Below are 27698 nucleotides of genomic sequence, written 5' to 3'. Positions count from 1 at the left end.
TATCATTGCCTTGTTTTATTCGGTTTAATTCTGTTCTTACGTGCTTCCCTAATTTCCCCCCATTATTGTTGTATAAATAAACCCCCATTTGTTAAATGTTTTCAGCTCGTTCGTGTCAATTCCTTCATTGACTGAGTGTGTCACGTGCTGGGGAAAATTAGCAAGGCCACTGCCATGGCCGTTGTAACGGGACAATCGGGACCGACGGTTCTTGGCGATTAAACCGCTCGGAATCGCACACGGAATGAGCGCGCCAAGCGGCTCGTTTCCGTACGAGTTCCATCGAGGGTGTGAAGACTCGGTAGATCGCCACGTGATCTCTAGGTATTTTGAAGATTTGGCAAATAACCCTGTACCACGTGGTGTAAATATTGACCCTTAACAGTCCAAAACAAAGGACCCGTCGACTCCGGATTTATCCGGGGCGACGATCTGAATTCCGGGCGATTGGTCGAGCCGACTCTACTGCTCCATCTGGTGGTCGAGCTCGTCGGCCGACGTCCCGGCCCCGCAACAATACATGGTGATAACGATGACATAATCAAAAAGTGGTATTCCAGCCCTCATTGATTGAATCGAAATCCTTTTCCAGAAAATTTGAAACTTCATATACCTGATCGACCCGATGTGAGTGAAAAATTAAATTTATGATGTCATCATTCAAGTGGTCTGGTGGCCATATTGGATTGAAAATAAAAACGAAAAAATATTCTTCTCCAGAACCGCTTAACAGATCGATGCAAAACCTCATACATATGATCAATCAGCCATGAGGAATATACTGAAGTTTGATTTTTTTTTTTTCATATTCACCTTCATTGATGCAATTTGGCCTTCTGCACGAAAGTGGTCATTTAATGTCCAAATAATTAAATCGATCGATAATTAATAAAGGTATGGATAATGGCATTGTATGTGGTATATTACGGTACATGGATGATACGGACACATGGGCCATTATAGCAGTGGACCATAATAGTAGCGTGTTCAGTTAACGATGTTATTTTTTGTTTAGAATGAATGCACGAGGCGACATTATGCGCTCTCCAGAGTGCCCTTCTAGTTACATCCGCCATCTGTGATTGATGGAGGTTATGTTTTCACTCCTGTCTTTCTTTGTTTGTTTGTTTGTTGGTTGGTTTGTTTGTGTGCATGATATCTGAAAAAAATTGTTGATGGATTTGGATGAAATTTGTCGGGCAGGTTGGGTGTGTGACAGTGACAAATTGTGTAGATTTTGATGAAGATCCAAATCCGAATATGCGTTCCACCGTGTGCCATTCTAGTTTCCCATGTAATTCTTGTAAAAGTACTCTGATGTCTCTCAATGTTTTTGTCCTGCCGGTATACTGTATAGATATGTACTAACTCTAACATGGGTATTGGTTCACTGTTTCAGAAAGATGAATTGGTCCAGCGTCTCTGTCAATCTAAGTCAAGTCGCACCTCACTTTGTGAATATCACACTGCGATGCTTTATCCCATGAAACTTGAATCGCATTGGTAAACAAAAAGACATTCATTCATCATTCATTCATTCAATACGCTCCCGCTGGTTCAGCGCTGCATCCCCTCTGTGGATCCTTCATCTCTAAAGCTTCTGATGCTGAACAAAATGACACTTGCACAATTTTTGTTTTTCGCACAATAGGTGTGGAACGTTGAGGTTAATGTAACAGTTATCCGACACTTCTCATCAGAGGACTTTTTTGTATTGACGAGTTTCCAATGACGTCACGTCCTTGTGAGTGCGCCCCGCAGATGTGGCGTCCCGGAAACTCGTCAATATTGGTGCACGAGTTTCCAATGATGTCACCTTTGCCCCGCAGATGTCCAATTACGAGTTTCCGTGAAGTCGCGAGTTTCCAATGACGTCACTTCCTTTTGAGTTTTTACCCTACACATGTGACGTCATGGAAACTCGTCAGATCCAAAGCTTACGTCTTAATTAAATGAACAGTCTTCACCTATTCCATATGATCTACTAACCTATTAAAAAGTGTTTGCATTCCGGAATAATATTTGGATAATAAGAATAAGAATTTCTCAAAATCCTTTATATTGCACTTTTACCAACTTAACATTTCCAACCTGTGAACACATGACCTCCCGCTCCTAATCTCCTTGGTTTCAGGGATTAATATCCAAACATTTACTGAATGTTATCCGTGTCGAGATTCGGGCTTTTTTAAGCTGCTATGTTAATTATTCTTGATTTGGAGTTTTGCTAACCTTGTGTACAATTTGATTGGATAGCTTGGTAAACCTTTGGCCTTTTGGCCTTGTACTGGTGAAACCCAAGGTTTATTTCCCTTTCACTTGTTGAATATAAACGTTAAACTCACTCAGATTTTTACCTGTACTTACTGTCCCCTCGCTCTCTCACACAGCAGACTTTGGCGTACTCCATCCTGTCTGCACTGCTCACAGAGTTCTCCAGCTCGAGCAAGATGAGCAGCCTTGGGTTGGGATTAGAAAGACACGCAACGTGTAAGCGTGCCTTCCAGGTGTGCTCCTCTCTCTCTCTCTCTCTCTCTCTCTCTCTCTCTCTCCTCTCTTGCCTTCTTTGTTTTGGTTGAGGTTTTCTCCCGTCTGAATCAGGCCTCCTTCGATAATTGATCCGCTCATCGTGCTTGTGATGTGTCGTGGCTCTAAACCACATTTGCCTTTGCTGGCCTTTCTTCTTTTAGCATTTGTTTTGTTTGCTATTGTTTCTACTTCAGCTTCTTTCTATCATCCTCTGCCAGTAAAGGTTTTTCCATTCTCAGCAACCTTACATCCACGTTCTGATTTGGCTTTAGGTCAGTGTTTTTTTTTTTTTTTTAATGTTTACAAGTTTCATGTTGACCATTTTGTCTTGCTGATGAAGCCATTGATGTGGAAACAATGCTTTACAGGACTGGTGCTTATGTGACCTTTCCGTGTGACAATGGCACATTGCCCTTTTTTTGAGTCCTGGGTACATGGCAATGTCCTGTGGGAATTGATTTCTCTGTGGTTCAACTATTACAAAGTATTGTAGATGGCCCACACATCCCCATCTCTTTGCCTTCTCCTCCCCATAACCACTTTAGCACAGTAACAAACTTATCCTTTTTGCTCACCATGAAGATCTTTCTTCTCTTGCTTTTTACCATGTGAACCACATTACCCATCATCCTTTTCTCATTACCTCCGCCACCAAAGGTGGGCGGCGGTTATGTGTTCAGCCCTGTTTGTTTGTTTGTTTGTTTGTCTGTGAGCAGGAATTGTCAAAAAGTTGTCGACCAATTTAGACGAAATTTGGTGGACAAGTTGGGTGTGTGGCCAGGATGAATTGATTGGATTTTGTTGAAGATCCAGATCCAGATCCAGATTCGAGAATTTTTTTTTTTTAATTATCCTTCACCATTGAGAGATCGGGCCACAAGCAATACATAGCACGATATCTCAAAAAGTTGTGGACAGATTCAGACAAAACTTGATGGGCAGGTTGGTTGTGTGACAAGGAAGAGTTGATTCAATATTTTTGAGGATCCGGATCCAGATCCGATAATTATTTTAATTTTTCATGGGATTCTTCACCATTGCGAGATAGATTTTGGTTAAGGTCCGGATGCCGATCTGGTGTTTCAGTGGGATACAAAACCTAAACTGTTCATCCTGGCATAGTTATGCTCTCTACCCAGTGCCGTTCTAGTTGTATCTGTGTTTACATTATTATACATTTATAAGAAGTATTGTTTACACCGAACTGGCATGGACCGTGCTTGAAGAGTTGTCACAAGGGCTGGGGGGAGTGGTTGGAGGTTTTAGGTCCAGATCCTTTGTGCAGTTTATACAGTGTGTTCTCGATCAAAGGACCTGATTTTATTCACTTATTCGGAACAACCCAAATCAAATTTGTCTAATTTGTCTAAACAGATTTGTCTAATCAAATCTGTTTCTGGTGTATGTTCCCCCTCCATCCCCTCCCTTACCTCAAATGGCCGCACTGCTGATTCCACACGTGATAAAGCTGAATGTCTAAACTCGGTGTTTGCAGCTAAATCTTGTGTCCTAAACCCATCACTATCTCTACCCACTTTACCCAGTCGTACCCAACTGTCCCTGGACTCTGTATCCTTTTCTCCTGACAAGGTGGAGAGCTTGCTTTCAAACCTCGAGTCAGATTCTGCAACCGGTCCAGACGGCATCAGCCCACGTGTCCTCAAAGCCTGCTCTTCTGCTCTTGCTCACCCTCTCTCTGTTCTATTCACCCTCTCATTTGCCCAAGGTCATCTGCCATCTGCTTGGAAATCTGCTAACATCACCGCCCTGCATAAAAAAGGTGCAAAAACAGATCCCTATAACTACAGACCAATCAGCCTTCTCCCAATCATCAGCAAGGTGATGGAATCCATCATCGCCTCAGATATGAAATCCTTCCTCTTCTCCAATGGCTTGATTTCCAATCATCAATTTGGTTTCAGACCAGGTCACTCTACCCTGGATATGCTGCTTCTGCTCTCCCATCAATGGATGGAGGTCCTCAATGCCAGACAGGAAATCCGAGCCGTATCCCTGGACATATCACGTGCTTTTGACACAGTCTGACACCCTGCCCTACTCACCAAACTCTCTTCCCATGGTATTCAAGGCCATCTCCACTCATGGCTCGCAGACTTCCTCTCCTGTCGCAGTCAACGTGTGGCCCTAAATGGAGTTCTTTCATCCCCTCTTCCTGTGCAGGCTGGAGTTCCTCAAGGTAGCGTTCTGGGCCCTGTTCTTTTTCTGGTTTTCATCAATGATCTCTCGGACTCTCTGGAAAATCCTCTATTTCTCTTTGCCGACGACTCCACCCTCTGCCGTACCATCTGTCATCCCTCAGACCGGCAAGCAGCAGCTTCTTCACTCACTGCAGATCTGGATAAAATCACAAACTGGTCCAACACGTGGAACATGTCTTTCAATCCACACAAATCTCACACTCTCACTATGTCTCTTCGAAAGGACCGTTTACAAAACCCCCATCCACTTTCTCAACAATCCTCTGGAAGAAGTCTTTTCTTTCAAGCTTCTAGGTCTCACTATCTGCCATGACCTTTCCTGGGAAAGTCACATTTCCAACCTCGCCTCAAAAGCCAGTCGCCGACTGGGAATCCTCCGTCGTGCTAAGTCCTTCCTCGGCCCTCTTGAGCTCCTGACCACTTACAAAGCTTTTGTCCGTAGCCTGATGGAGTACTGCTCTCCCCTCTGGGCTGGTGCTCCTGCCTCCCACCTTTCTCGGCTTAACGCTGTCGAAACCAGGGCATTTAAGATCATCGGCATCTCCCGCAATGAAGCTGAGTCTTTGGGCCTCTCACTCAATCACCGCAGGTTGGTCGGTGGTCTTTCTGTCTTCTACCGACTCCTCTCCAGCCTTGCCCCCCCTGCTCTCTCTGCGATTTGTCCCCACCACATTTCCACAGGGCGCTCAAGGTCCACCAACAACCCCCTTCTGGTAAAACTACCAAAATCACGAATCACTGCTCATCTTCACTCTTTCATTCCTCTTTTTTCCCGCCTTTGGAATAAACTTCCTCACTCTATTCTTTCCCATTCTTCCCTCCAGGCTTTCAAAACTGCTGTTCACCACCACCTCTTATCTTCCCCCATCCAAATCCTCGATCTTTTCTACCCCCGATAATCCACCCAAGCCCACTTCCTTCATTTCTCCTACTTTCCTTCCTGAAAGTCCCTGAAATGTACATCTTCTCTTCGCCATGTTCCCCATCCCATCCCCATCCCTCTCCCTTCCACAGTTCACCTAATGTGTCTGTTCCCCACTGTTTTGTCCCTTCCACTCCCGCCCCTCTTGTCTCATGCCTCCTTGCTGTGAGTTGTGTGTTAGCTCTCATACGAGCCTCGACCAAGGTATACAAAAAAAAAAAAAAAAAAAAAAAACTGTTAATGAGACGAGCATTAAACTGGTACCACTTTACAAAGGAAAGTGAAGTTTTGTTTGATGTCAGGATATATTCAACACGAGCACCATTCCGATTAAGCTTAGCTTGTGTATAACTGTATCCACATTGTCCATAACTTTGGGAAACCATGTATCGGTGAATACAATGTGTGCAATCCCGGATTGCTGTTTTGAGTCCGTCGATAGTCCTGGGTGCCTTCGTGTGGACCTTGTCGTTGAGGAAGTGTGGACCCGTGTTTCTGAAAATGAATTTGTCCACACCCTGCCTTCCTTTTCCGAAATTGCCAAACAAACTGAGCGATGGACTCAGTTTGGGGCCCATGGGGTATTCGACTCCATCCTGAACATTCTTTATACTGTTCCGACCAGCTTGGTCTCTGTGAAGCATTCACCACGTTTGGTTGTCTGCCTCACAGTTAGCTTACAGTCCGCCAATGTGTCCATCGAAATGTGCCACCTGTGGATAAAAAAAATGCAACAAGACAAAAAACGCTTTTGACTTTGCTCTTTGTCATGGTACCTGTGTTACATATGTCATCAAACGTTCGTTAAAGATACTTGTGTGGTGTCATGTCATTTCATTTAATCTGGAACACTGTACGGCTACTCATTTTTTGTGGAAAAAGTGAATTAAAGAGAATGTGGATGGAGGAATGCGAGTGAAATAATGATGTCAGAATGTACAGCAAATCTATTGAGATGGCAGAAGCGGGCTGGAGAATGGAGGGGGAGTGAGATGGAGAGACAAGATGGATAAATGACCAATGTTACAGGCACACCTTATCAAACAAACACTCTGGCCCTCAGCCATGACAAGAATAGCTGGTGTAGCCCATGGCATTGTGTCTGGCTATCATCTTGGGATAGCTGGTGGTAAATATTTCGCTTGGACTGGGATGAAGCTTTGTGGATGCGTGACTGCTGCACTGCGGTCGATGATGATGTACCCCAACCGTAATTACCTCCGGCACTGAAGGTGGAAGGAGGTTATGTTTTCACCCCAAGCTCTCTGTTTCTTTGTCTGACTGTGAGCAAGGGTATCTCAAAAAGTTGTGGACAGAATCTGATGAAATTTGGTGGACAGGTTGAGTGTGTGTGTGACGAGGACGAATCGATTCGATTTTGGTGCAGATCTGGATGCAGATCCGACCTATCACTGGGATACAAAACGTACACTGTTCAGCCTGGCAGATAGATGCACGTGCTCAACCGAGTGTCATTGGTCATGTGTCGTGCTCGTAGCTGGGAAGTGGCTCGATATTGGCTGAATTGGCCGTGAGAGTGAAAGGCAGTTTGTTCACCATGCAAAGGCACAGTGAGGTTTGGCAAATCCACATCCTCTCTGCCGATTGAGCCACGAGTTTAAACATTCAATCGGAGGCTGCCATTGAGCCCTCAACTTGCTGATGATTGTTGAGAACCTCATCCAGGTCGTTTCCGTTTGATTGGACTACTGGTGTTTAGATCTCCATCACTGATTCCATGAGGTTTAACCAAACCTGAGTTGTGGATTGAATGGCAAAGGTGTTGCTTCGACATAATTGTGGGCACGTTTCGGCCGCACGGTTATTTTAGCATGTTTGTGGTTTTCTCTTGTTGATGACTAAGCCATTACTAGAGAGACTAAAGTTTTAAATAGAAGCGAAGCCTGAACAGCAGAAGGAAGATCAATTGATGATCCAATGGTTGTCACGTGCTCCAAGATTGTTTCTTTGCTCTCCTTACGGTCGCTTTACAGGCAAAGGTTAAGCATACTGTTTACTTGCTTGATGACTTTTTCTGTTCACTTGTCAGTTTGACACAATTTCGCACTCAAGTCTGAGTACCTAGTTCGAATCGATGTGGACACTAAGCTGCAACGTCGGTGCAAAAAAGAGGAATTGGCGTTGTACGCAAATGTGAACGCAGAACCCCCCCCCGCCCCCGGGGCCGGTGATTTTTGTCTTTCTACCGAATTCGAATTTGAAGTTGATCATTTGAACCTGTACAATGCTGAAGCGACATCCATTGGAAGCCCTGGGTGAAAGGGCTCGGAAGGAGTAGCTTTGCTCCAAGTGTGAGGAGAGAGGGTGAGGATAATGGGAGTGGGGGTTATCTCTGGTCGGGCTGCATTTGGACCGAAATAAAAGCCCAGACCCTCGTACCCCATCCACACTGTTCTGAACCTGGGAAGGGTACAGGCTCGGGTCGGTCGTCCTCTTCACAGGATGGAACATTGTGCAGATCCCTACATTCGTCGACTGCTGGCCATCTTCAAATTGGTACTTTTTGGCCATCTTTCATTGTCTGTCTATTTGTCCCGTGTTGTCTCTTGTCTGTATGACCTGGAAGTTTATCTTTCCATCATTGCCGCTGCCTTTCCATTGCCGTCCGTTGGTGACCGTGAAATCTCAGTTTGCCGGGTTGTCTCGAGCTGTGCTGAACTGCAGGTAGTTTATGGCATTGCTCCGGTGGTTTACCTTTGTTAAGAATGGTGTGATGGATGGAGTCATACATCACGATTGTTCGTTGGCAGTCGAGATGTCATGCATGGCACATTAACTCTCCACTTCCACATCGTCGTTGATTACCTCCACCACCGAAGGTGAAGGAGGTGATGTTTTCACCCCTTTCTGTCTGTTTGTTCGTCTCTGTGCAGGATAAGGATATCTCAAAAAAGTTGTGAACGGATTCGGATTAAACTTGGTGGACAGATTGGGTGTGTGACGAGGACAAATTGATTCGATTTTGGTGAAGATCCGGATCCGGATCTGGATACGAGAATTATTTAATTTTTAACATGATTCTTCACCATTGAGAGAAAGGGCGAAAAACGATGTATTAAATAGTATTTCAAAAATGTATTGGGCACGATACGTTCTCGTGGAGCAGGCATCGCGTGGCGGAGGTGTGCGCTCTACCGAGTGCCCTTCTCGTTGTCTGTTTCCCCGATCTATCATTCTTCCAACTTCTCCTCTTGCTTCATAACTTACTCCGCTTGCCCACTCACCCATCCCATCCACGCAACCCCACAGTTATCTAAAACACTGCATCACACCAAAGGTAAAACCGAAGATGCAAAGCATCCCTCCTCTTTAGCTACCTCACCTCCTCTCACCTGCTTTTCCCATGAATTACTCACTCCCTTATCCACATTCTTTTTCTTCTTGCCTTTGTTATTTCCCCTCGCTCACCACCATCCCTTTACCCCCACCCCCCCACCCACATACTTAATTGATCAAGTTTATCTCCTCTTGAGTATCAAGGCTGAGGGAAGAACATGACGTGAAAGATATAATTAACCTCACTACTCTTGCAAATTGTAATCACCTTTTTACCTCCCTCCTTTCTCTCCTCCTAAATAACCCTCTTTTTACCACTTTTCCTCCTGTTTCATAGGAATCGGAGCTTCGCCAAATCTTCCTTACCACCGTCGAGGTTCTTCAAGGCCTCTGCCAGTCACAGAGTGTGACCTCCCAGCAGTCTGCCGTCTTCCGTCACTTCATCTGCCTTGCAAACCAAATGCTTAGCTGGAACTTCCTTCCCACAAACGATATTCTTTCCTCTCCTTGGGGGCAACACGAGTCCCGTTTCCAAGGGTGCCACAAGCTCGACCCAACCGACGCACCGGCCTTTCTTGTGTGTGGGTGTTGACCGCAGGATTACGATTTTGAGTTTGTGTTTGCTGATAATCGGATCAACAGGTGGATCCCTAAAGTGCAGCGTAAAAGATAAATAGATGGCCTTCCAATGATAATTTTAATGCAACTTGAGACCCTAGGCACGCGTTGTGCACAGCCCTCATGCTGCTCGCTTCCACCCCACCGTTTATTCCCCCTCTCCCCCCCCCCACCGCCCCCCCTCCCCCACGCAAGGTGCCCTTGGGGTAAAATAAATAAATAAATAAATAAAGCTTTAGCCATCTGTGCCTTTCATTCCATCTCATGGACTTTGTAAAATACAATTTTCGTTATTTTACAATTTCTAGTTTGCCAAGGACATGAAGGCTGGAATTCAGTCGTCATAATCGAACTGTATTTCTGAATGTGAAGTTTTCGCTCCCACTAAGCCGAGCGGTGTAGGGTTTGGGTTGATTTTCAAACTCGTCTGTTGTAAAACTTTGTTTATCGAACACAGATATTGCCGTTTGATAGGTTGTGGTGGCAAGTTGTGCAATAGTGATGTGATTTATTGAAGGGAGTTGGAAGTTTTGAAGCGGCTTTTCGTACAAAAGAGGGATTCTGATCAAAAAGTTTGAACATGTGATCCTCAAGGTGGCCCTTAAGGCAGCAGCTGCTTTAAAGCATCCTTTTGGGCACCCCCGTCTTCTCCACCCCGCCCTCACTCCTTACGACCCCTAATCGGATTCCATTCCCCCCCGTCACGGAACGAGACTCTGCTTCCTTGACTCGCACACTGGGCAGACACTACACGGCACTCCTGGAGTCTGCGCAGGACGTGATGCTCAAGCCGACGGACGGCTGGCGTGAGATGCTTCTCAACCCACGTGTCATCGACCTGTTCTTCAAGGTGATTCCGCTCTTACTCGGCCTGTACATCTTTACTTGATTGTTCGCCGTTGATCATTCCTGTGTCGCTAAGGTTAGACTTTCGCTCGAGATGACTGGTGCAGCCAAAAGTGTACGTGGTCGATCCACCGTCTTTGTTTTTTTTGTTTTTTTTAATCTCTGATGAATTAATTGGAATGAGAAACAAAACGAGAAATTAACAATTAATGTTTGCTTAGTTATTTACAAAGATTTCCCAGTTTAATTCATCCATCTGACATCAATTTTTAGCTTATTACCTCCGCCACCGAAGGTGGACGGAGATTGTTTTCACCACTGCTTGCTTGCCTGTCTGTGAGCATGATATTTCACAAAGTTGTGGACAGATTTGGATCAAACTTCGTGGACAGGCTAGGTGTGTGTGTGACAAGGACGAAATGATCTGATTTTGGTGAAGATCAAGGTTCGGAGAATTTGCAATTTTTCAAGTGATTCTTCACCATTGAGAGATGGGGCCAAAAACGAGAACCTATATCATACAATCTCTCAAAATGTTGTGGATGGATTTGGCCGAAGCTTGGTGGATAAGTTGGGGAGGTGACGCGAACAAGCCAATTAGATTTCGGTTCAGGTCCGGATGTGGATCCTGCCTATCGGTGGGATACGCAACGTAAACTGTTCAGCCTGGCAGAGCTATGCACGACTGAATCCCGTTCGTTTTCTGTTGTTTTTCATTTGTTCTTTATTCCTTTACTCTATCATCTGTATACATGGTGTAGCGTGTGTGCAGGCTGCATGTGCTGTACACTGTGTTGTATGTAATGTGTTGTGCCGCTGTGTGTCGTGTGTGTGTGTGTGTGTGTGTGTGTGTGTGTGTGTGTGTGTGTGTGTGTGTGTGTGTGTGTGTGTGTGTGTGTGTGTGTGTGTGTGTGTGTGTGTGTGTGTGTGTGTGTGTGTGTGTGTGTGTGTGTGTGTGTGTGTGTGTAGTGTGTAGTGTGGTGTGTGCGCTGTCATGTGTATGGTGCAGTTTACTTTCTGTGTGTGGTGCGTTGTACATGGTGTGTGTAGTGTATGTTGGGTGTTGTACGTTCTGTGTGTAGTATGTGTTGTGGTGTATGTGCTGTGTGTAGTGTGTGTGATGCATTGTATGTGTAGTGTGTGTGTGGTTTGGTTTACGTGCTGTGTGTAGTGTGTGTGTGTGGTTTGGTGTACGTGCTATGTGTAATATGTGTTGTGGTGTATGTGCTGTGTGTAGTGTGTGTGATGCATTGTATGTGTAGTGTGTGTGTGGTTTGGTTTACGTGCTGTGTGTAGTGTGTGTGTGGTTTGGTGTATGTGCTGTGTGTAGTGTGTGTGTGTGGTTTGGTGTACGTGCTGTGTGTTGTATGTGTTGTGGTGTATGTGCTGTGTGTAGTGTGTGTGATGCATTGTATGTGTAGTGTGTGTGTGGTTTGGTTTACGTGCTGTGTGTAGTGTGTGTGTGGTTTGGTGTACGTGCTGTGTGTAGTGTATGTTGGGTGTTGTATGTTCTGTGTCGTATGTGTGGTGATGTATGTGCTGTGTATAATGTGTTGTGTATGTGTGTGGCGCGGTTGACGTTCTGTGTGTGTTGTGCGTGTTGTGTGTGTGTTTTGGTGTATGTGCTGTGTGGAAAACAGGACTTGAACTCAGGAACCTCGGATCCCAAACCACCACCCTAACCGCTAATCACTCTCACCCCCTCCTCCCCTCCCCCCCCAACCCTCTAACCCCCGCTCCCACATCAAATTTTTAATTGTTCCTTTTCCATTCATGAAATCATGAAATACAGACACACATTGCTGTTCAAAGTTCAGGCCCAGGAAATTGACACGTCTTTACTTCTCCGTTTGCTCGCTTCGACCTGTCGCTACATTCCATGCGTACGGATTCCATTTTGTAGTACAGCACAGTACTTAGATTCATGGATCAAAAGGTTAATTTCCAGTACGCGTGGCTGAGCAACTGCACAAACATGACCCTGAACCCCCCCCCCTCCCCACCCATTCAATTTTTTTCTTTCTGGTTTACATTTACCCACGTGCCCATGTGTCCAATGTGCTATTAATATACATCTCAACACTTCCCTTTGGTGTTTCTAATATCTTTACAATATCTTCCCTTTTATCTTTTCTTCACTTACAACCCCTTATCTCACCCCCATCCCTTTCCTCCCTTGCTGCTTTTGGTTTTGCCCTTAGATTTTCTCCCACTACACTTCCCTCAACCCCACTCCCCCCTTATTTATTTCCTTGTCTTTGCTTCCTTCAACCTGAGCTCCTCAGCTTTCACCCCCCCCCCAACCTTTCAGATTGTGTCATAATTACTGAATGGCTTTTCCATCTTTGTGCTTCTTTCATCTTTAATGAAACAAAACTCCAAAACATCCTTCCATATCCCTCTTTGTTCCCCCATTCTTTATGTATTAGTCTCCCTCTATTTTGTCCCTCAACCCTACTGTTGGTCACCATCTCTCTCTCTCTCTCTCTCTCTCTATCTCTATCTCTATCTCTATCTCTATCTCTATCTCTATCTCTATCTCTATCTCTATCTCTATCTCTATCTCTATGTCTATGTCTATGTCTATGTCTATGTCTATGTCTATGTCTATGTCTATGTCTATGTCTATGTCTATGTCTATGTCTATGTCTATGTCTATGTCTATCTCTATCTCTATCTCTATCTCTATCTCTATCTCTATCTCTATCTCTATCTCTATCTCTATCTCTATCTCTATCTCTATCTCTATCTCTATCTCTATCTCTATCTCTCTCTCGTTGTAGCTCCTCCACGAGCCTCGACTTTGTATACAAACAAAAAATATATGACTCCTTCCTCCAACCACCTTTTGCATGTCCTAACCAGGCCCCAGTCTCTCTGCTCTGCCGAATCTCTCTCACCCCTTCACCACCCATCGCTCACTCACCTTTTTCCTGCCCACCTTTGTAAAGGCCCCATAAGAGTCGAGCTGGTGGATGGTAGCAGAATACAAAAACCATTTGCGATCGGGGAAGGGGTGTCCGGGTGAAGCAAAGGCACGCCAAACATCCATGTTGGCACAAGCTGTCGGAAATCCTCAATGCAGTACGTTGGCCTTGGCACAAATTGTTTGGACAACGATGAAGTCAGCTGTCAGAAACACTTTGTTCCTTCTTTAGCGCTTGCTCAGGAAAGCTGTTCTCTCTTTTCGAAAACACGTCGTGTGTCGGCTTACATTCCTCATGTGGCGAGAAGGGCACTGCAGGTTTAACTTGCCTTTCTTTTGTTCCTCCATGGGGTGACATGATGCCCTTCAACCATGGTGATGTCGCAAAGAGCCGTGAGCACTCAGCTGTGACCCATCAGCATGGCGTTATATATTGCGATCTTTGTGCAGATTTTTATTAAATTGTAGGATATTTGGAGCAGCCTTTTTATTATCTGGCCTTACCGAACTGTTTTGCTTAACTTCCATAGATTGTGGATGGTGCCAAGATGTCCTTTGTGGTTAACTCCATGCATTGTGGTTCACAGGTGCACCAGCAGGTTCGCACGGATCCCAACATGGCCAGGGACTCTCTGCAATGCTTGGCACAGCTTGCCTCGTTGCACGGTCCCATTTTCTCCGATGACAAAGCCCAATCGGGGTTCCTTTCCCATTTCATCAAAGGCCTTGTATCAACCATTGAGCAGTGAGTTTTCTCTGCAAAAAGCCTCATGTTTTTCCATTTCTCATTGCAAATTGTTGATCAGCTTATTTGTACATCTTTCTCCTGTAATGAGGCTTAACAAGCACATTGGTGGAGTGGCAGAACAAGGTTTAGTTTGGTTGAGGCAGCAAGCATTTACTAAACGTAAAGTGAGATGAAGGTTTAATTGTTTAGTTCAAACTTTAAATTTATATTACTGGGTTAAGGGTGAGCACAATTGAAAATCAACTTGACCGTCATCAAGCTATCCTAACCCCCCACCACAATCATTGGTTTTTTGGCTCTTTTCAAGGCCTCTGAGCCGTGGACTGAAGATCCATCCTCAAAGCAAATGAACCAGCTCACTGAACTCTGAACACAATACAATAAGACGTCTTCACTTCGCTGAAAGTCAGAACATTTAAACTGTAGATTCTTGTTGAGGCAAATTGATAGATTTTGAGGAAATCTGGATAATTCCAAAATATATATATATATATATATATATATATATATATATATATATATATATATATATATATATATATATATATATATATATATATATATTGTTGCGGATTTCGCGCCCGCCGGCGTGCTGACGGCCACGTAACTCGAATCGCGGCACGTCGCCCACCGGACGGACAATCCAGTCGTGACCCTCTCGGACTAACGCCGGGAACCAGTCACGGGTGGACCTTTCGGTCTCACCGCGATCGAGCCAATCAGCCCCCGCGTGGGATAGGGTTGCTCGCCAAATTCGAACTACCTAAGTACCCACGCGGAGGGTAGACCGGGCGATCGCACCTCGCCGCAGGTCGACTTCGGACACGGGCCACTTAAGCGACCCGTTCCGTACTATCAGAATAACCGAGCGGTGTTATCGTCGACCTCGACGGTTCGATTAATTATCGGGCGTACTCAGCCCACTACCAACCCTTTACGTGAAGCAAGATGAGGATTCAAAGAAAGAAATGACGAAGCGAAGCGGGAAACAGTTCAACAATAAAGCACATTTATTCGCGGCACACGGGAAGCACACAAATTCAATTCCACCAAATGCACACAAAAAAAAGAAAACACTTCCATTTACACAAAAAGCAAATATAAAAGTGAAAACACAGTGCAGAGCTAATACCGACTACCGAGCACACGGCAACACTTATACAATTCTACTTCACAGACGGCGCCGACAACACATACCCAAAACCAAGGAAAAGAAATACCCTCAAGAATGAGGCAGGCCTGAGGCCGAGACCGGGTCGGGCCTACCCGTCTGGTGATGAGACGCGGAGCGGCGATGGCCCCGCAACCCGCGGGCCTCGTGGACGGTGTCTGGTAGGGGGTGGGAACGGGGCCCCCTTGGTCGCACTATCTCAGCGCGGGGGGAAACAGGAGGGGGTTGCTGATGCTCGGGGTATAGAGGATCTTTATTATCCCTGGTGTGCGTCTCCACCTCGGCCAGGTCGCGCTGCCGGCCTCCCTCGGGCGTGCAGCTCCTGGCACCGACGCGAGCACCCCCTCGTCCGACTCTCTTCAGCTTCTCCAGCCACTGCAGGCTTCGGGCTCCAGACTTCCACACTCGTCCCCTCCGTTCCGACTCCTTCTCGTTCTCGTTCTCCTTTTTGTTTTGACTCCTTCTCGTTCTGACTCCTTCTCGTTCTCGTTCTCCTTTTTCGTTCTCGTTCTCCTTCTTTCGACTGACGAACACCGTCCTTTTATCCCCCCGTAACTTCGCCTTTGACCCCCTCCCTTTGACCTTTCACCTCGCTCCCCATTGGCCTGAGAAAAAGTGGGCGTGAAGGCTTCTTGATCCACAAATTTGCATATATCGATCGTCCTGGAGGCGGGGCCAAATCGTCCCTCGCTCACCGATTGGACGGCAAAAAGTGGGCGTGTGTCGTTTTTGATCCGTTTTTGAAGCACAAAATCCGTGATTTTGTACACGCTGTTCAACGTGCGCCCTGCACGAGTCCAACACCGGTACCCACAGCGGGGCAAGAACGGTGGCGATGCTACGGTTGCGAGGTGTGACGTGAAGGTCGTGGCGGTTGTGGTGAAGCGGTGTTGTGGTTGGTGGTTGATGTTGTGGTTGTGATCATGGCGGTTGGTCCAAAATAAAGATAGTAAAAGAAAAACGGCTATCCTGAAGAGTCGCAGCTCGCATAAATGACATGTATTCCCACTAGACAACGGGTTTGGGCCTAACTACACATATACTTGCCGAGATACCTCACCTAAGGGACCTGAATGGTGGTTTGCGAATTTGGTAACCACAACAATATATATATATATATATATATATATATATATATATATATATATATATATATATATATATATATATATACACACACACACACGTACACACAGACAGACACACACACACACACACACGTACGTGCATGTGTGTGTCTCCATAACTCCAAAACCATGAAACCTAACAATCTGAAACTTGGCATAAGTAATTGGCGGAATGCATGCACACGAAGAAAACTCCAAGGAAGTGTAGAACTGAAAATTGGGTGTTTGGGTGAATTAAAACACACCTTTTGAAGATAATTAGCAGCCATATTGAATTATATTGTTGTGGGCCGGGGATCGGTGGCGAGAACGACCACTAGGTGGGGGAGGTTTGCGTCATCTCCCACCAAACTCCCCAGAATTGTAGACCGTCGCTCGGATAACTCCGCAAGCCGGCGGTTCGTTTAACCAACCGTGGTCGCCAATATTTCAACCGCGTAGCATAGGGTCTATGTATTTTCTGTGTTGTGAAAAACACCAATCGTGCAGCCTCTTTAGAGATATTCATTTGTATGTCTTTTTAATGCAACCGGCAATCTTCCCCAGATTATTGGAAGCTCGAGTTGATAATCCCAAACTGCCAAGTGCACTGTATGACTTGCCGCACACGTTGGGTTGAGGGCTCGCTTGGGAACGGGGGCTCTGCGCTGTTAATGCTTGCGCGCCATCGTTTCCTCGCAGCGGCGCCACACGCGCCAGTCTCCGCGAGGACACATCTCACAGCGAAGGGCGCACGTGGCTCAGATTCACCCCAGGAATAATCAGAAAAGAAGAGTCGGGACGAATTGAAGAAAAAATGATGAAAGCAAACCTAGCTATGAGATCATCGCAACGCACGCCCCTGTTGTCCTGCTAGACAAAAGGGAAGGGACTATCTACACGTATATTAATGGAATAACTGTCTTGGGACCACTATCTGTTGGATTCATGCGGTTCCGAGAACCGCAACACTACCCCCCTCCCTTTTGCTCGACTCGACCCGAGTCATTAACATTCGTGTGGCATGCAGGTGTCGTTTCCGCTTGTACATCTTATCTACGGATCCCTGAGTGCGACATTTCAAATACATGTCCCAAAAATAAATAACCTCGTGCGTTGCGTAACTAAACGAACAGACTCATACGGACAACTTATCTACATTGCCGGAAATTTGAAGGAAACAAACAAACAGGTGGGCTAGAACTATATACATTTCTAATACTTTCATTACCCATGGCCCAGGACCTGTGACTTAAGGGAAGACAATAAAGGCAACATTCGTGGATGAGTACAGCAGCAGGCAATCAATGATCAGGCGTCTTCAGGACTCTCAATGTTCCTTTGTTTGTTGGTTTTTTGTTTGTTTTGTTTTCTTCCTTTTCCTGGCTGCTGGAGGCAACTCACCCTAACACGGCAGGCCACACGCCGTCCCACAGTCCATTTGAAATGGCCATTATACACAAGGAGATGTCCGGTCTGCACAAATTGCCGTCCCCAGTAACGCGGCTGCCTGCAGAGCAGTCCTTGCAAACACTTCAACACAGATGGTCCTGGGGCACATGGTAAGGTTGAGTGATATGGCAAGGCAAATAAAGGCATGGGCAGGTATGGCAAATGGAGTCGAGGCAAATTCCGACCAAGTAAGGTGCAGTACAACAGGTCGGCACATGAAGCTGGCCGGCCTCGGTGTGGCCTCGTGAGGTTGTGGGAGTGTGGTGGCTTTGGCCGGTCTGAAGATGGGTTCAATCCTACCCTACTGTCTCCCCCCAACCTATTGCCTATGCCTGTCCTTGTCCATACCCACCCCCATTAGATTGAAACAAAAAAAAAAATTAACAACATTTAGACCTTTTTTAATTTTATTTTTAATTATGTGTGTCCCTAAACCCCTTATTGTCTGTGTTCGGCTAAGCTGTCCTAACTATCTCTTCCCAATCCCCAAGATCCCTTTTATGAGGATTGAGGAAGAGACAAGTGAGTCTGTCTCGAGGCCCAATGCAGCCTCAGAATAGCTCCCACAGGTTTCAGCATTTCCAAGATGAGTCCAGCAGCCTACGAACAATGAAAAGATGGATGGTGCGAAGGTGTACACGTTTCCGATCTATCCTACCATTTATTAAACTTTGATCTACAAAGGGCTTTTCAACACGCCTGTCTCTTGAAACTATTGGTTCCAGCAACCACGATTCCCGTCGCCTGTGTTGGTGTTCGTTATTAATTTGGGCCTGGCCCGCAAATTTTCCCCCGTGCTCTCGCACAATTTTGTGGCTGGGCAGCGTGGCTCCACTGGCAGGTCTACCCACCTGCCGAACTCGATCTTCGGCACCCCCGGGTCGCTGAGGCTGTCTCCGAGCCGAACTACTCCTTATGAATGTGGGAAATGCCCTTCCTGGCATTTCTCTGTCGATGCCCACATGTCATTTTGGCGCTCTGGGTCCCTTTCCCCTGGGTACCCTTGCCCATTACACTAACTCGGTCTCTTGGACCCATGGCCTACTCTGGCCGACTACTTCGGTGCCCTCTACTCAGTACGCATATTTCACCAGTCACGCTCCCAGCCGGTCAATAGTCTCCTGCACCCTGCAAAAGGTTTCGTGCCTTCGTTCAACACCAACAACCAAAGGACATCCTTTTGGTAAATTTAACTAACCCGCTAACTATTACGACACTAACCCCGGGTTCCCTTGGTTGGGATTCACTCCTCCCCCCAATCATTCATTCGCACCATGCATTCCACATTCACTCCATTCACACTTGGGCCTGCTGACCCACATTCCCTCATCATATTTTTTTTTCCAATTCACTCCAACACTCTACAAGCTACGCCCCCCTAACTAACTCATGCTCCCCGTCATCCCTTACTCAAATGCACGTTCCATTTAACTCTACGTAGCTAATCTACGTCCCCACTACATGTTCCATGTCTGTTCTTGTTCTCAATCCATTTCTAATTGCTAACCTAAATTCCCCCTAACTCGTGTTACCAGGCCTCATGGAGGACTGCTCATGCCCTCATGAGGCCGGTCTATCTAACGCTAAACCTTCCCCGAAGTAATGCTCCTTTGTGCCAGAGCGAGGATGATCGCTACATCCTGGCCGGGCTTCGTCTACTCGTGGCCAGTCCTGGCGAGCCTTACGCCTCCATGGCGGCGGTCGACAGCGCACTCGTCCTTTCCGTTTGGCCGATACATGAGGGCGTAACTTCACCCCTCTAATCGCATTAAATGCTCGCTTTCAGGCTATCCCCCATGTGAACAACCGTGCTTTATAAACCTGCCCTTCGTGCCGCGAGATCCCCGCTGACATCACTCGCACACAGCCGTTCCTCGTCTCTTGGTAAAACTGTTACCTCTTTTGCGGTGCCCAATTCCTGGTTCTTTGTCTCTACCTGTCCGTGTCCACATGTTTCTCTCCCAACCGCCGCCGTTTTGCTCGTCATCGCGGTGCGAACACGTCCCACACTCCCCTCAACTCGGTCATTTCCCCACGTACAGTCCTGATCCCATTTGTAAAATTCTGGTCCATGTTTTTCATTTCGACTTTACCTCTGCCAGCCCAACGTTCAAGCTTCAGGCCCCCCTAACAAACGGACGCAAATGTGGTCAGACAGAAGGAAAACCCGTCATTCTTGTTACAAAAACAGCTGAAATTGAAGAAAAAGCGACCGAAATTGAAACCAACACAGTAATTACGGTCGTAATAGCAAATATAATGGTAACCAACACGTTTTTTCTACACACAAGAACGGTCGTGACGGAAACAAAAACGGTTGTAACGGAAACAAGCACACAAAATCCCGAAATAGAATGGTGGGGAACAGAAGCATGAACGGTTATTTCCGTCGCGAATAGTCCGAGACTGAAACAAAAGCGGTTCATTCCGGTTACTGTAGTGCGAGCAAGATGGCGGATGCAGTAGAACGACCTGTTACGGAATGTAAATTTTTAGTGCTTGTGCCTCGAACATAAATTTAATATAGATACTATATAGTGGGTAGAACCTGATGTAGTTTTAACAATTTATTAAACTGAATTTTGTTGTGATAATAATGTTTGGTTTGCCTGTATTTCGAGCCCCCGAGTGTAGGATCGCTAGTTGTGTATGCCCAGTTCAACATAGGGGATCGTGTATGGGATATTTTTACAGTTTTTACTTCATATTAACTGTTATTTTATTGGAATTTGCAACTTATTATTATTATCAAACGTACCTCTTGCAAATATAAACGATCAATCGTCACTGATCGCTGCAGCACGGGGGCACGAATTTCACGAAATGTCAGCCATACATTAAGTCAAGAGGGCGCATTTATCGCTGCTTGTATAATATCCCGTACCACAAACGGGTTTTCATTAACAGACATGATATATTCAAGGCAGACTACGTTAAAGTTAACTTTCCATAACTTCAAGAACTTTTCAAGCCGCCATGTTTTCCACGTTATGGTAACCGGAATGAATCGCTTTTGCTTCGGTCTCCGCCGTTTCGCGACGGAAATAAGCGATGTTGCTTCGATTCCCCACCGTTTTATTTCGGGATTGAACGTTCTTGTGTCCATCACAACCGTTCTTGCGTGTAGAATAAACGTGTTGGTTTCGGTTATTTTTGCTTTTGCGACCGTAATTACTGTGTTGGTTTCAATTTCGGTCGCTTTTTCTTCAATTTTAGCTGTTTTGTAACAAGAATGACGGGTTTTCCATCCGTCTGACCACGTTTAAGTCCGTTTGTTAGGGGGGCCTGAGCTTCGCTGCCCCGCCTTTACCTTTTTTTTTTTCTTTTTTTTGTATACCTTGTCGAGGCTCATATGAGAGCTAACACACAACGCACATCAAGGGGGGCATGAGACAAGAGGGGAGGGAGTGGGAAGGACAAAACAGTGGAGGACAGAGACATTTGGAGATCTGTGGAAGGGAGAGGGATGGGACGGGGAACATGGGGAATAGAAGATGGGCATTACAGGGACTTTCAGGAAGGAAAGCAGGGAATTTGAAGGAGGTGGGCTTTGGTGGAATATCGGGCGTAGAAAAGATCGAGGATTTGGATGGGGGGGGGGTGATAAGAGGTGGTGGTGAGCAGCTGTTTTGAAGGCCTGGAGGGAAGAATGGGAATGAATAGAGTGAGGGAGTTTATTCCAAAGGTGGGAAAAAAGAGGAATGAAAGAGTGAAGGTGACCTTTTCCAGCTCCGCCTTCATTTCCTCCTGACCCGCCTTCAGTGTTTGCATATTCCAATCCATTTTTTTCATATCACCTCTCAGTGTTTGCATATCACTCCTCTGTTGGATTCGCCCAAGGTCAATCCGCTCCAACATATGTTTCATTATCTCCATAAACTGGTTCGTGTCCAATGGCTTTGGCGGAGCCGATCTGCTGTGATCAGGTGTGACTCCGATAGGGATCGCTAGGTCCTCCGTGAGGGGAATTTGATGCAGGGGGTCCTCAAGCACTGTCGCAGTTGCCCCCAATGTTATCTCTGGGTATGGCTGAAGGGAATGATCTGCCTGAAAGGTATTGTCCTGAGCCATGGATTCCTCTAACATTGTTTCAGAACCCACCTGAACAAGCTCTTCTTGGTCTGCCATGGTCCGTACCGATATAATTAACTAAAATTTGAATCCTGCTCTTAATTTCGGGGGGAGAGGGGGGGGGTTGCTAAACACACCCCTGGCTCGAATCCCATTCCAGATACCAAATTGTTGCGGGTTCGAATCCCGAAAATTTTTAGGCGTCCGTACCACTCCTGACACCAAACTGTTGCGGGCCGGGGGTCTGATGAGAAGACCTCGAGGTGAGGGAAGCTATCTCGGCTCCCACCGAGAATTCCGTGTGCGACGGCCTACAATTCCCACTCCCCGGAATTGTAGGCCGTCGCACACGGATAATTCCGTGATATGGTGGGGTGGGGGGTCGCTTAACCTTCCGTGGACGCCAATAACTCAACCGCGTGACCTAGGGTCCTCCTGTCTATGGGTTAATCGGGTTACCTAATTAATCACGTGATTTAATTACCGGGGAACATGCCCTCGGTACGCCTTGTCCGAACCGGATCACTCTACCGGATCGGATCACTCTACCGGATCGGATGCAGCCGAGTGACACTGCCAAGGACGTACCGGCTAAAAGGAATGGATCGTTGGGAATAAAGTCCTGGCTAAACTAGGATTCGGACCATGCTGGATCAATGAAAGTAACCACAAAAACGAGCTGGGAACATTTCTGATAATCATTTATTACAATGGGCGAGGAAATCTATGTGACACGATCAAGATTTATTGGGGTGTGTGGTGCTGCAAATAAACAAGAAACTTACGAAAGCGGAGACAGAGCAGACTTAACGCGAAAATAATAACAAGTCTGAAGACGACAATGGTTCACGAGTGGTATTTCACGATGTAGATTGTTTCAGAAGTCAAGGATGAGACAATATGATAATTTTTGACCAAGTTATAAAAATGATCAACATGATGTGGTACGGGTGACAGGTTATTAGCTGCAAAATGTCGAAAACTCGGTTTCGTTCAACACCTTTCAAAATTTGACCTTTGCATAACCTTTAAAGGTCATAAAACAATGTTGTGGACATTAAAATAAGGAAACAAGATACGTGCTATAGCTTATTGGAGTTAGTTTGTTGAAGAAGGTCGAAAACCCGGTTCGATTCCCACAACTTTGAAAATTTGACCTTTGTGGCCTTTAAAGATCAAAGGTCAAGGATTATGACCTTTGGTGCAAAACTTCCTCTGGAACATTCCAGGAACAATATAACGTCCAGGAACATTCCAGGAACAATATAAAGGAACAATATATATATACAATAGGATATATGGCATTTCGCACTCCTCGGATTATCCATACTTTGATGAAATCAGCGTAAAAACAAACTTGAAGGGGGTGCCACGGGCAACGTGTTCGAGATAGAGCAAAATGGTTTCAAGACTTGAGGTGGGGAATGACCTCAAGATTATGCATAAAAAACATTGTCATCCTAGCTCTCAATGTTTGGGCGGTCGTATGATTTTTATATCAAAATTCGCAATTTTCTAAGTTTTTGACCTTTGTGACCTTGACCTTCGGACGAAAATGAAAAATCAGACGACAAGTTTTAGATAATTCATTTTGCTATTCAAATACCGAAGAACCCATTCCATTCAGTCAATTCCCTTGGAGAAGATAGATTTTTAATCTGACTACTCCCTAAAATGGCTATTTTTTGGGTGTGACTCCGCCCACAATGGGCTTAGCACGCCCTCATCCAGGAAAACACAACTTGATATTGATATCGAACACATAACCAAGTTTCATCAAGATCGGATCAAAGTCCATGGAGTTATGACAGACAGACACAGACAGACAGACAGATAGACAGACACACAGACATAACGAATATAGTGGTCACTCTGGCTGGTGCTCGTGAACCAATAATAATGATAACAATAACGATCTTCTGCACTCTTACTTAAGGCCCGGTCACACCTTGACGTTTTAGCCAGCGATGGCAACGTATTAAAATGTATCTAAAACACTGGCTTACGTTGAACTTTTGATGTTTTTTTTTAAAGATTCAGACGTATTCATAGCGACTTGGTCTTATGTATAACGCATTGGTAACGGACACAGAACGTTTCATTGTGTTATAGATAACTTATACCAATGAATGCTGAACCTGTTGTCGGCCTACACAACCGATGCCCAACGAAAGTCTAACTTAGGCATAGCGCGTTGCACGCATCGCCGACGATGTCCTGACGTAGCCTATTAAAAGGCTGACGCACAACGATTCGAATCATAACTGCCGTAGAAATGGAAGTGTCAACATCGCGGTCACACCTTGGCGATCTTGCCAGCGTATGCCGACCTAAGAAAAATGTGTCTAAAACGTTGGGGCACGTCAAATACGGTATGAGTAAGTTTGGTATACGTGAGTACAACGCTAAAGTACGCTATCATACGTCGTAGTAAGTAGAGTACGTCAAGAAATTTTAAACATGTTCAAAATTTTACGACGTACTCGGCGTATGACACACGTTCCGCATGCGATGGGGATAAGTTTTACACACGATATGTGGACGCTTACACACGTCCACAAAGGCTACTTATAAGCTACTCATAAGTCGAAACACGTCGCGGTAATGTCTTGTTTACGCGAAACTTATTTCTAACTTATGTTTGACGTGCCTTGAACCAATTCTTTACGTAGTCCCAACACACATCGGCGTATGTAGACGTATTCCAATGACGTCTTCCGGTCGACAAAAAAAATGAACGTGTTTCCAGCTTACAACTGCCATATAAAGACGTGTTCCCAGCGGTTTTGGGAATTGGTATATAAAAATGCTGCTCATAAAAGGGGAACCCAACAGTGTTTTCGAGTCCTTTTTGAGTCGATGTCCATGTCAGCAGTAACAGTATCAGTATCAGTATTAGTATTAGTAGTAGTTTGTTCATGTTGGCAATAGTAGGTGAGCATGAGGGGGAGGGTGTGGGTTATGATGGATCGTCCTTGCGTTTAACGATTTAAATGATAAACTCAACGATTTAAATGGTTGCATCTCCACTATTGAAAGTAGACGCTTGCGCTCAACAATTGGATTTTTTTTTACACTCAACGACTTTTAAACGGTACCACTCAGCTAGTTTCATTGTTTACAATGAACGATTTAAATTGCTGTCACTCGCCTTTGTTTTTTGACGCTGGCGCTCGGAAATTTTAATCGTTTCTATTGAACGTGCTAAATCGCTCAAACCCCACTATTGAAAGTAGACGTTTGCGCTCAACAATTGGATTTTTTTTTACACTCAACGACTTTTAAACGGTACCACTCAGCTATTTTCATTGTTTACAATGAACGATTTAAATTGCTGTCACCCGCCTTTGTTTTTTGACGCTGGGGTTTGGAAATTTGAAGCGTTTCTTCTGAACGTGTTAAAACGCTCAAACTCGACTATTTTAAATAGACGCTGCCGATGGACAATTGGAATCATAGCCAAGCTAGACATCGAAGTGTGAACATCCTCGTCATGCCGAAGAAAAGTTTGAAGAATGCTGCAAATAAGTGTCCTGGCCGTGGCCGTGGACGCTGATGCAAGGACGATCCATTATACCGACGTCTTTCAGCCTATGAGTAACTTAAAAGTAACGTCTGTCGATGTGTGGCAACGATCGCGTAACGTGCCAACAACACGTTAATCATAGGTTAGAAATAAGTTTCGGGTACGCTAAACATTACCTTGGCGTGTCTCAACTTATGATTAACTTACAAGTAGCATGTGTTGACGTCTGTCAACGATCGCAGACCGTGCATACAACTTGTGGCCAGCGTAGCGGAACGTGTGAGTCATACGCCGGCATACGTCGTGAAATTTCAAGCATGAAAAAATTTGAGGACAACCAAAAAGTACAACGTTTAAAGCCAACGTACAACGACGTATGGCAACGTACTACGACGTATGCCAGCGTGCTCTCAATGTTATCAAAACTTACCCATAACGTATTCAACGTGTGCCAGCGTTTTAGAAAAAAAATTCAAAAATCGGCATACGTTGGCTAAAACGTCAAGGTGTGACCGGGCCTTTAAGTGGACAGGTGCCAGGACAGACACAGAAAACCCGATGAAGAGAAGGTATGGAAACAAGAAGGGAGAGTGGTTGAGGCTACGATCTCGGTACCTTTGTACTTGATTGCACGAACGTACCACCAATACGTTTCGGGGGGGGGGAATGTTCCGTGGTGCGGTACCCGACAGTCTCTGGCGCGTCGTCTCTGGCTTCAGCAGCACGTATGGAGACCGTGTCCGGGAAGGAGGGGCTTCAGTGGAGAAGGGGCGGAGTCCAGAGTGTGTGGATGGAGTGGTAGGCGGGACCAGGTAGGCGGGTGGGATCAACTTCGTGTGGGCGGAGACGAAGAGGCAGAGTCCAGGCAGCAGGAGGCAGGTCATGCAGAGAGACGAGAGCAAGAGAGAAAGGCAGAGGGACCGCTCCGACCTTTAGAGGACTTGCAGCACGGGGCGGGGGGGGGGGCAACCCGAAGCGAAGCTTCATCACCTGAATCGGGCGCTCCGATTGGCCCCGACCCCTCCTGCAGCCCGCTAACTTTGGCCGGAAACCGCACCACTCCATTTCTGGCGAGGTCATCTCAGACAGCGAAAATATTCCGCTCCGACTCCACGATATGACACCAATCGACCACACTGAAATTGGCGCACGAATCGTCCTGCAAAAACTCCCGGGCCATGCCCTGGCGACCGGCCGAGGGTCCCGCATGCCCGCTCGTGTCTGCCTTTGAGCACATTTCATACAGTGCGCGTGGTTTGGCCATTATGCACGTGGCTGGCACTCACGTCCGCACGACTCTACTAGCGTGTGCGCGCGGCGAACACCAATATGCGTCAGATATTTGGTCGAAAAGGAAAGCGCCGCTTTTTCTTCGCACACTCGCATCCCACCCAACGTGGCGTGGAGTCGCCTTTGTCTGCCTCCGTACGCGTTTTGTGCAGCGTGGGCAATACCCGTTGAATCCCGTGTCAGAGGAATCACGAACATGGTCTCTACACGTGCTGCTGAGGCCAGAGATGACGCGCCAACTGTCTGGTACCGCACCACGGAGCGGCTTTGTTTCCTGTGTTGTGAAAAACACCATTCGTGCAGCCTCTTGAGAGATATTCATTTGTATGCCTTTTTAATGCAACCGACAATCTTCCCCAGATCATCGGAAGCTCGAGTTGATAAGCCCGAACTGCCAAGGGCACTGTATGACTCGCTGCACACGTTGGGTTGAGGGCTCGCTTGGGAATTGGGGCTCTGCACTGTTAATGCTCACACGCTATCGTTTCCTCGCAGCGGCGCCGCACGCGCCGGCCTCCGCGAGGACCCATCTCACAGCAAAGGGCGCACATGGCTCAGATTCACCCCAGGAATAATCAGAAAAGAAGAGTCAGGATGAAATGAAGAAAAAAAATGAGATAAGCAAACCTAGCTGTGAGATCATCGCAATGCACGCCCCTGTTCGCCCGCTAGACAAAAGGGAAGGGACTGTCTACACGTATATTAATGGAATAACTGTCTTGGGACCACTTTATGTTGGATGCATGTGGTTCCGAGAACCGCAACAATACATATACGTGTGTGTGTGTGTGTGTGTGTGTGTGTGTGTGTGTGTGTGTGTGTGTGTGTGTGTGTGTGTGTGTGTGTGTGTGTGTGTGTGTGTGTGTGTGTGTGTGTGTGTGTGTGTGTGTGTGTGTATATATATATACATATATGTATATATATATATATATGTATATATATATATTTTTTCCCTGTTGTTTTGTTTATAATTTGTC

The 27698-nt window shown here is 46.0% G+C and overlaps 1 protein-coding gene across 3 annotated transcripts in view; it reads left to right on the top strand.

The window, feature by feature from the left end:
* XPO4 (exportin 4) overlaps positions 1-27698 on the top strand; it is a 108000-nt gene that overhangs the window by 27559 nt on the left and 52743 nt on the right. Inside the window, exons 5-8 of one of the 3 annotated variants that reach the window (XM_085857503.1) lie at positions 2394-2507; positions 9305-9458; positions 10323-10435; positions 13945-14102. In XM_085857503.1, the coding sequence (XP_085713629.1) occupies positions 2394-2507; positions 9305-9458; positions 10323-10435; positions 13945-14102 (539 nt within the window). Of the gene's footprint in view, positions 1-2390; positions 2508-8033; positions 8188-9304; positions 9459-10322; positions 10436-13944; positions 14103-27698 lie in introns of those variants that run through there. The other 2 variants (XM_085857502.1, XM_085857504.1) reach the window with 2 other exon arrangements.

This window comes from Eptatretus burgeri, chromosome 15, assembly GCF_056783735.1.
Source record: "Eptatretus burgeri isolate ZD-2024b chromosome 15, Ebu_testis_v1, whole genome shotgun sequence".
In the NCBI taxonomy this organism is placed as follows: domain Eukaryota; kingdom Metazoa; phylum Chordata; class Myxini; order Myxiniformes; family Myxinidae; genus Eptatretus; species Eptatretus burgeri.
This window is presented reverse-complemented; position numbering and strand designations above follow the sequence as displayed.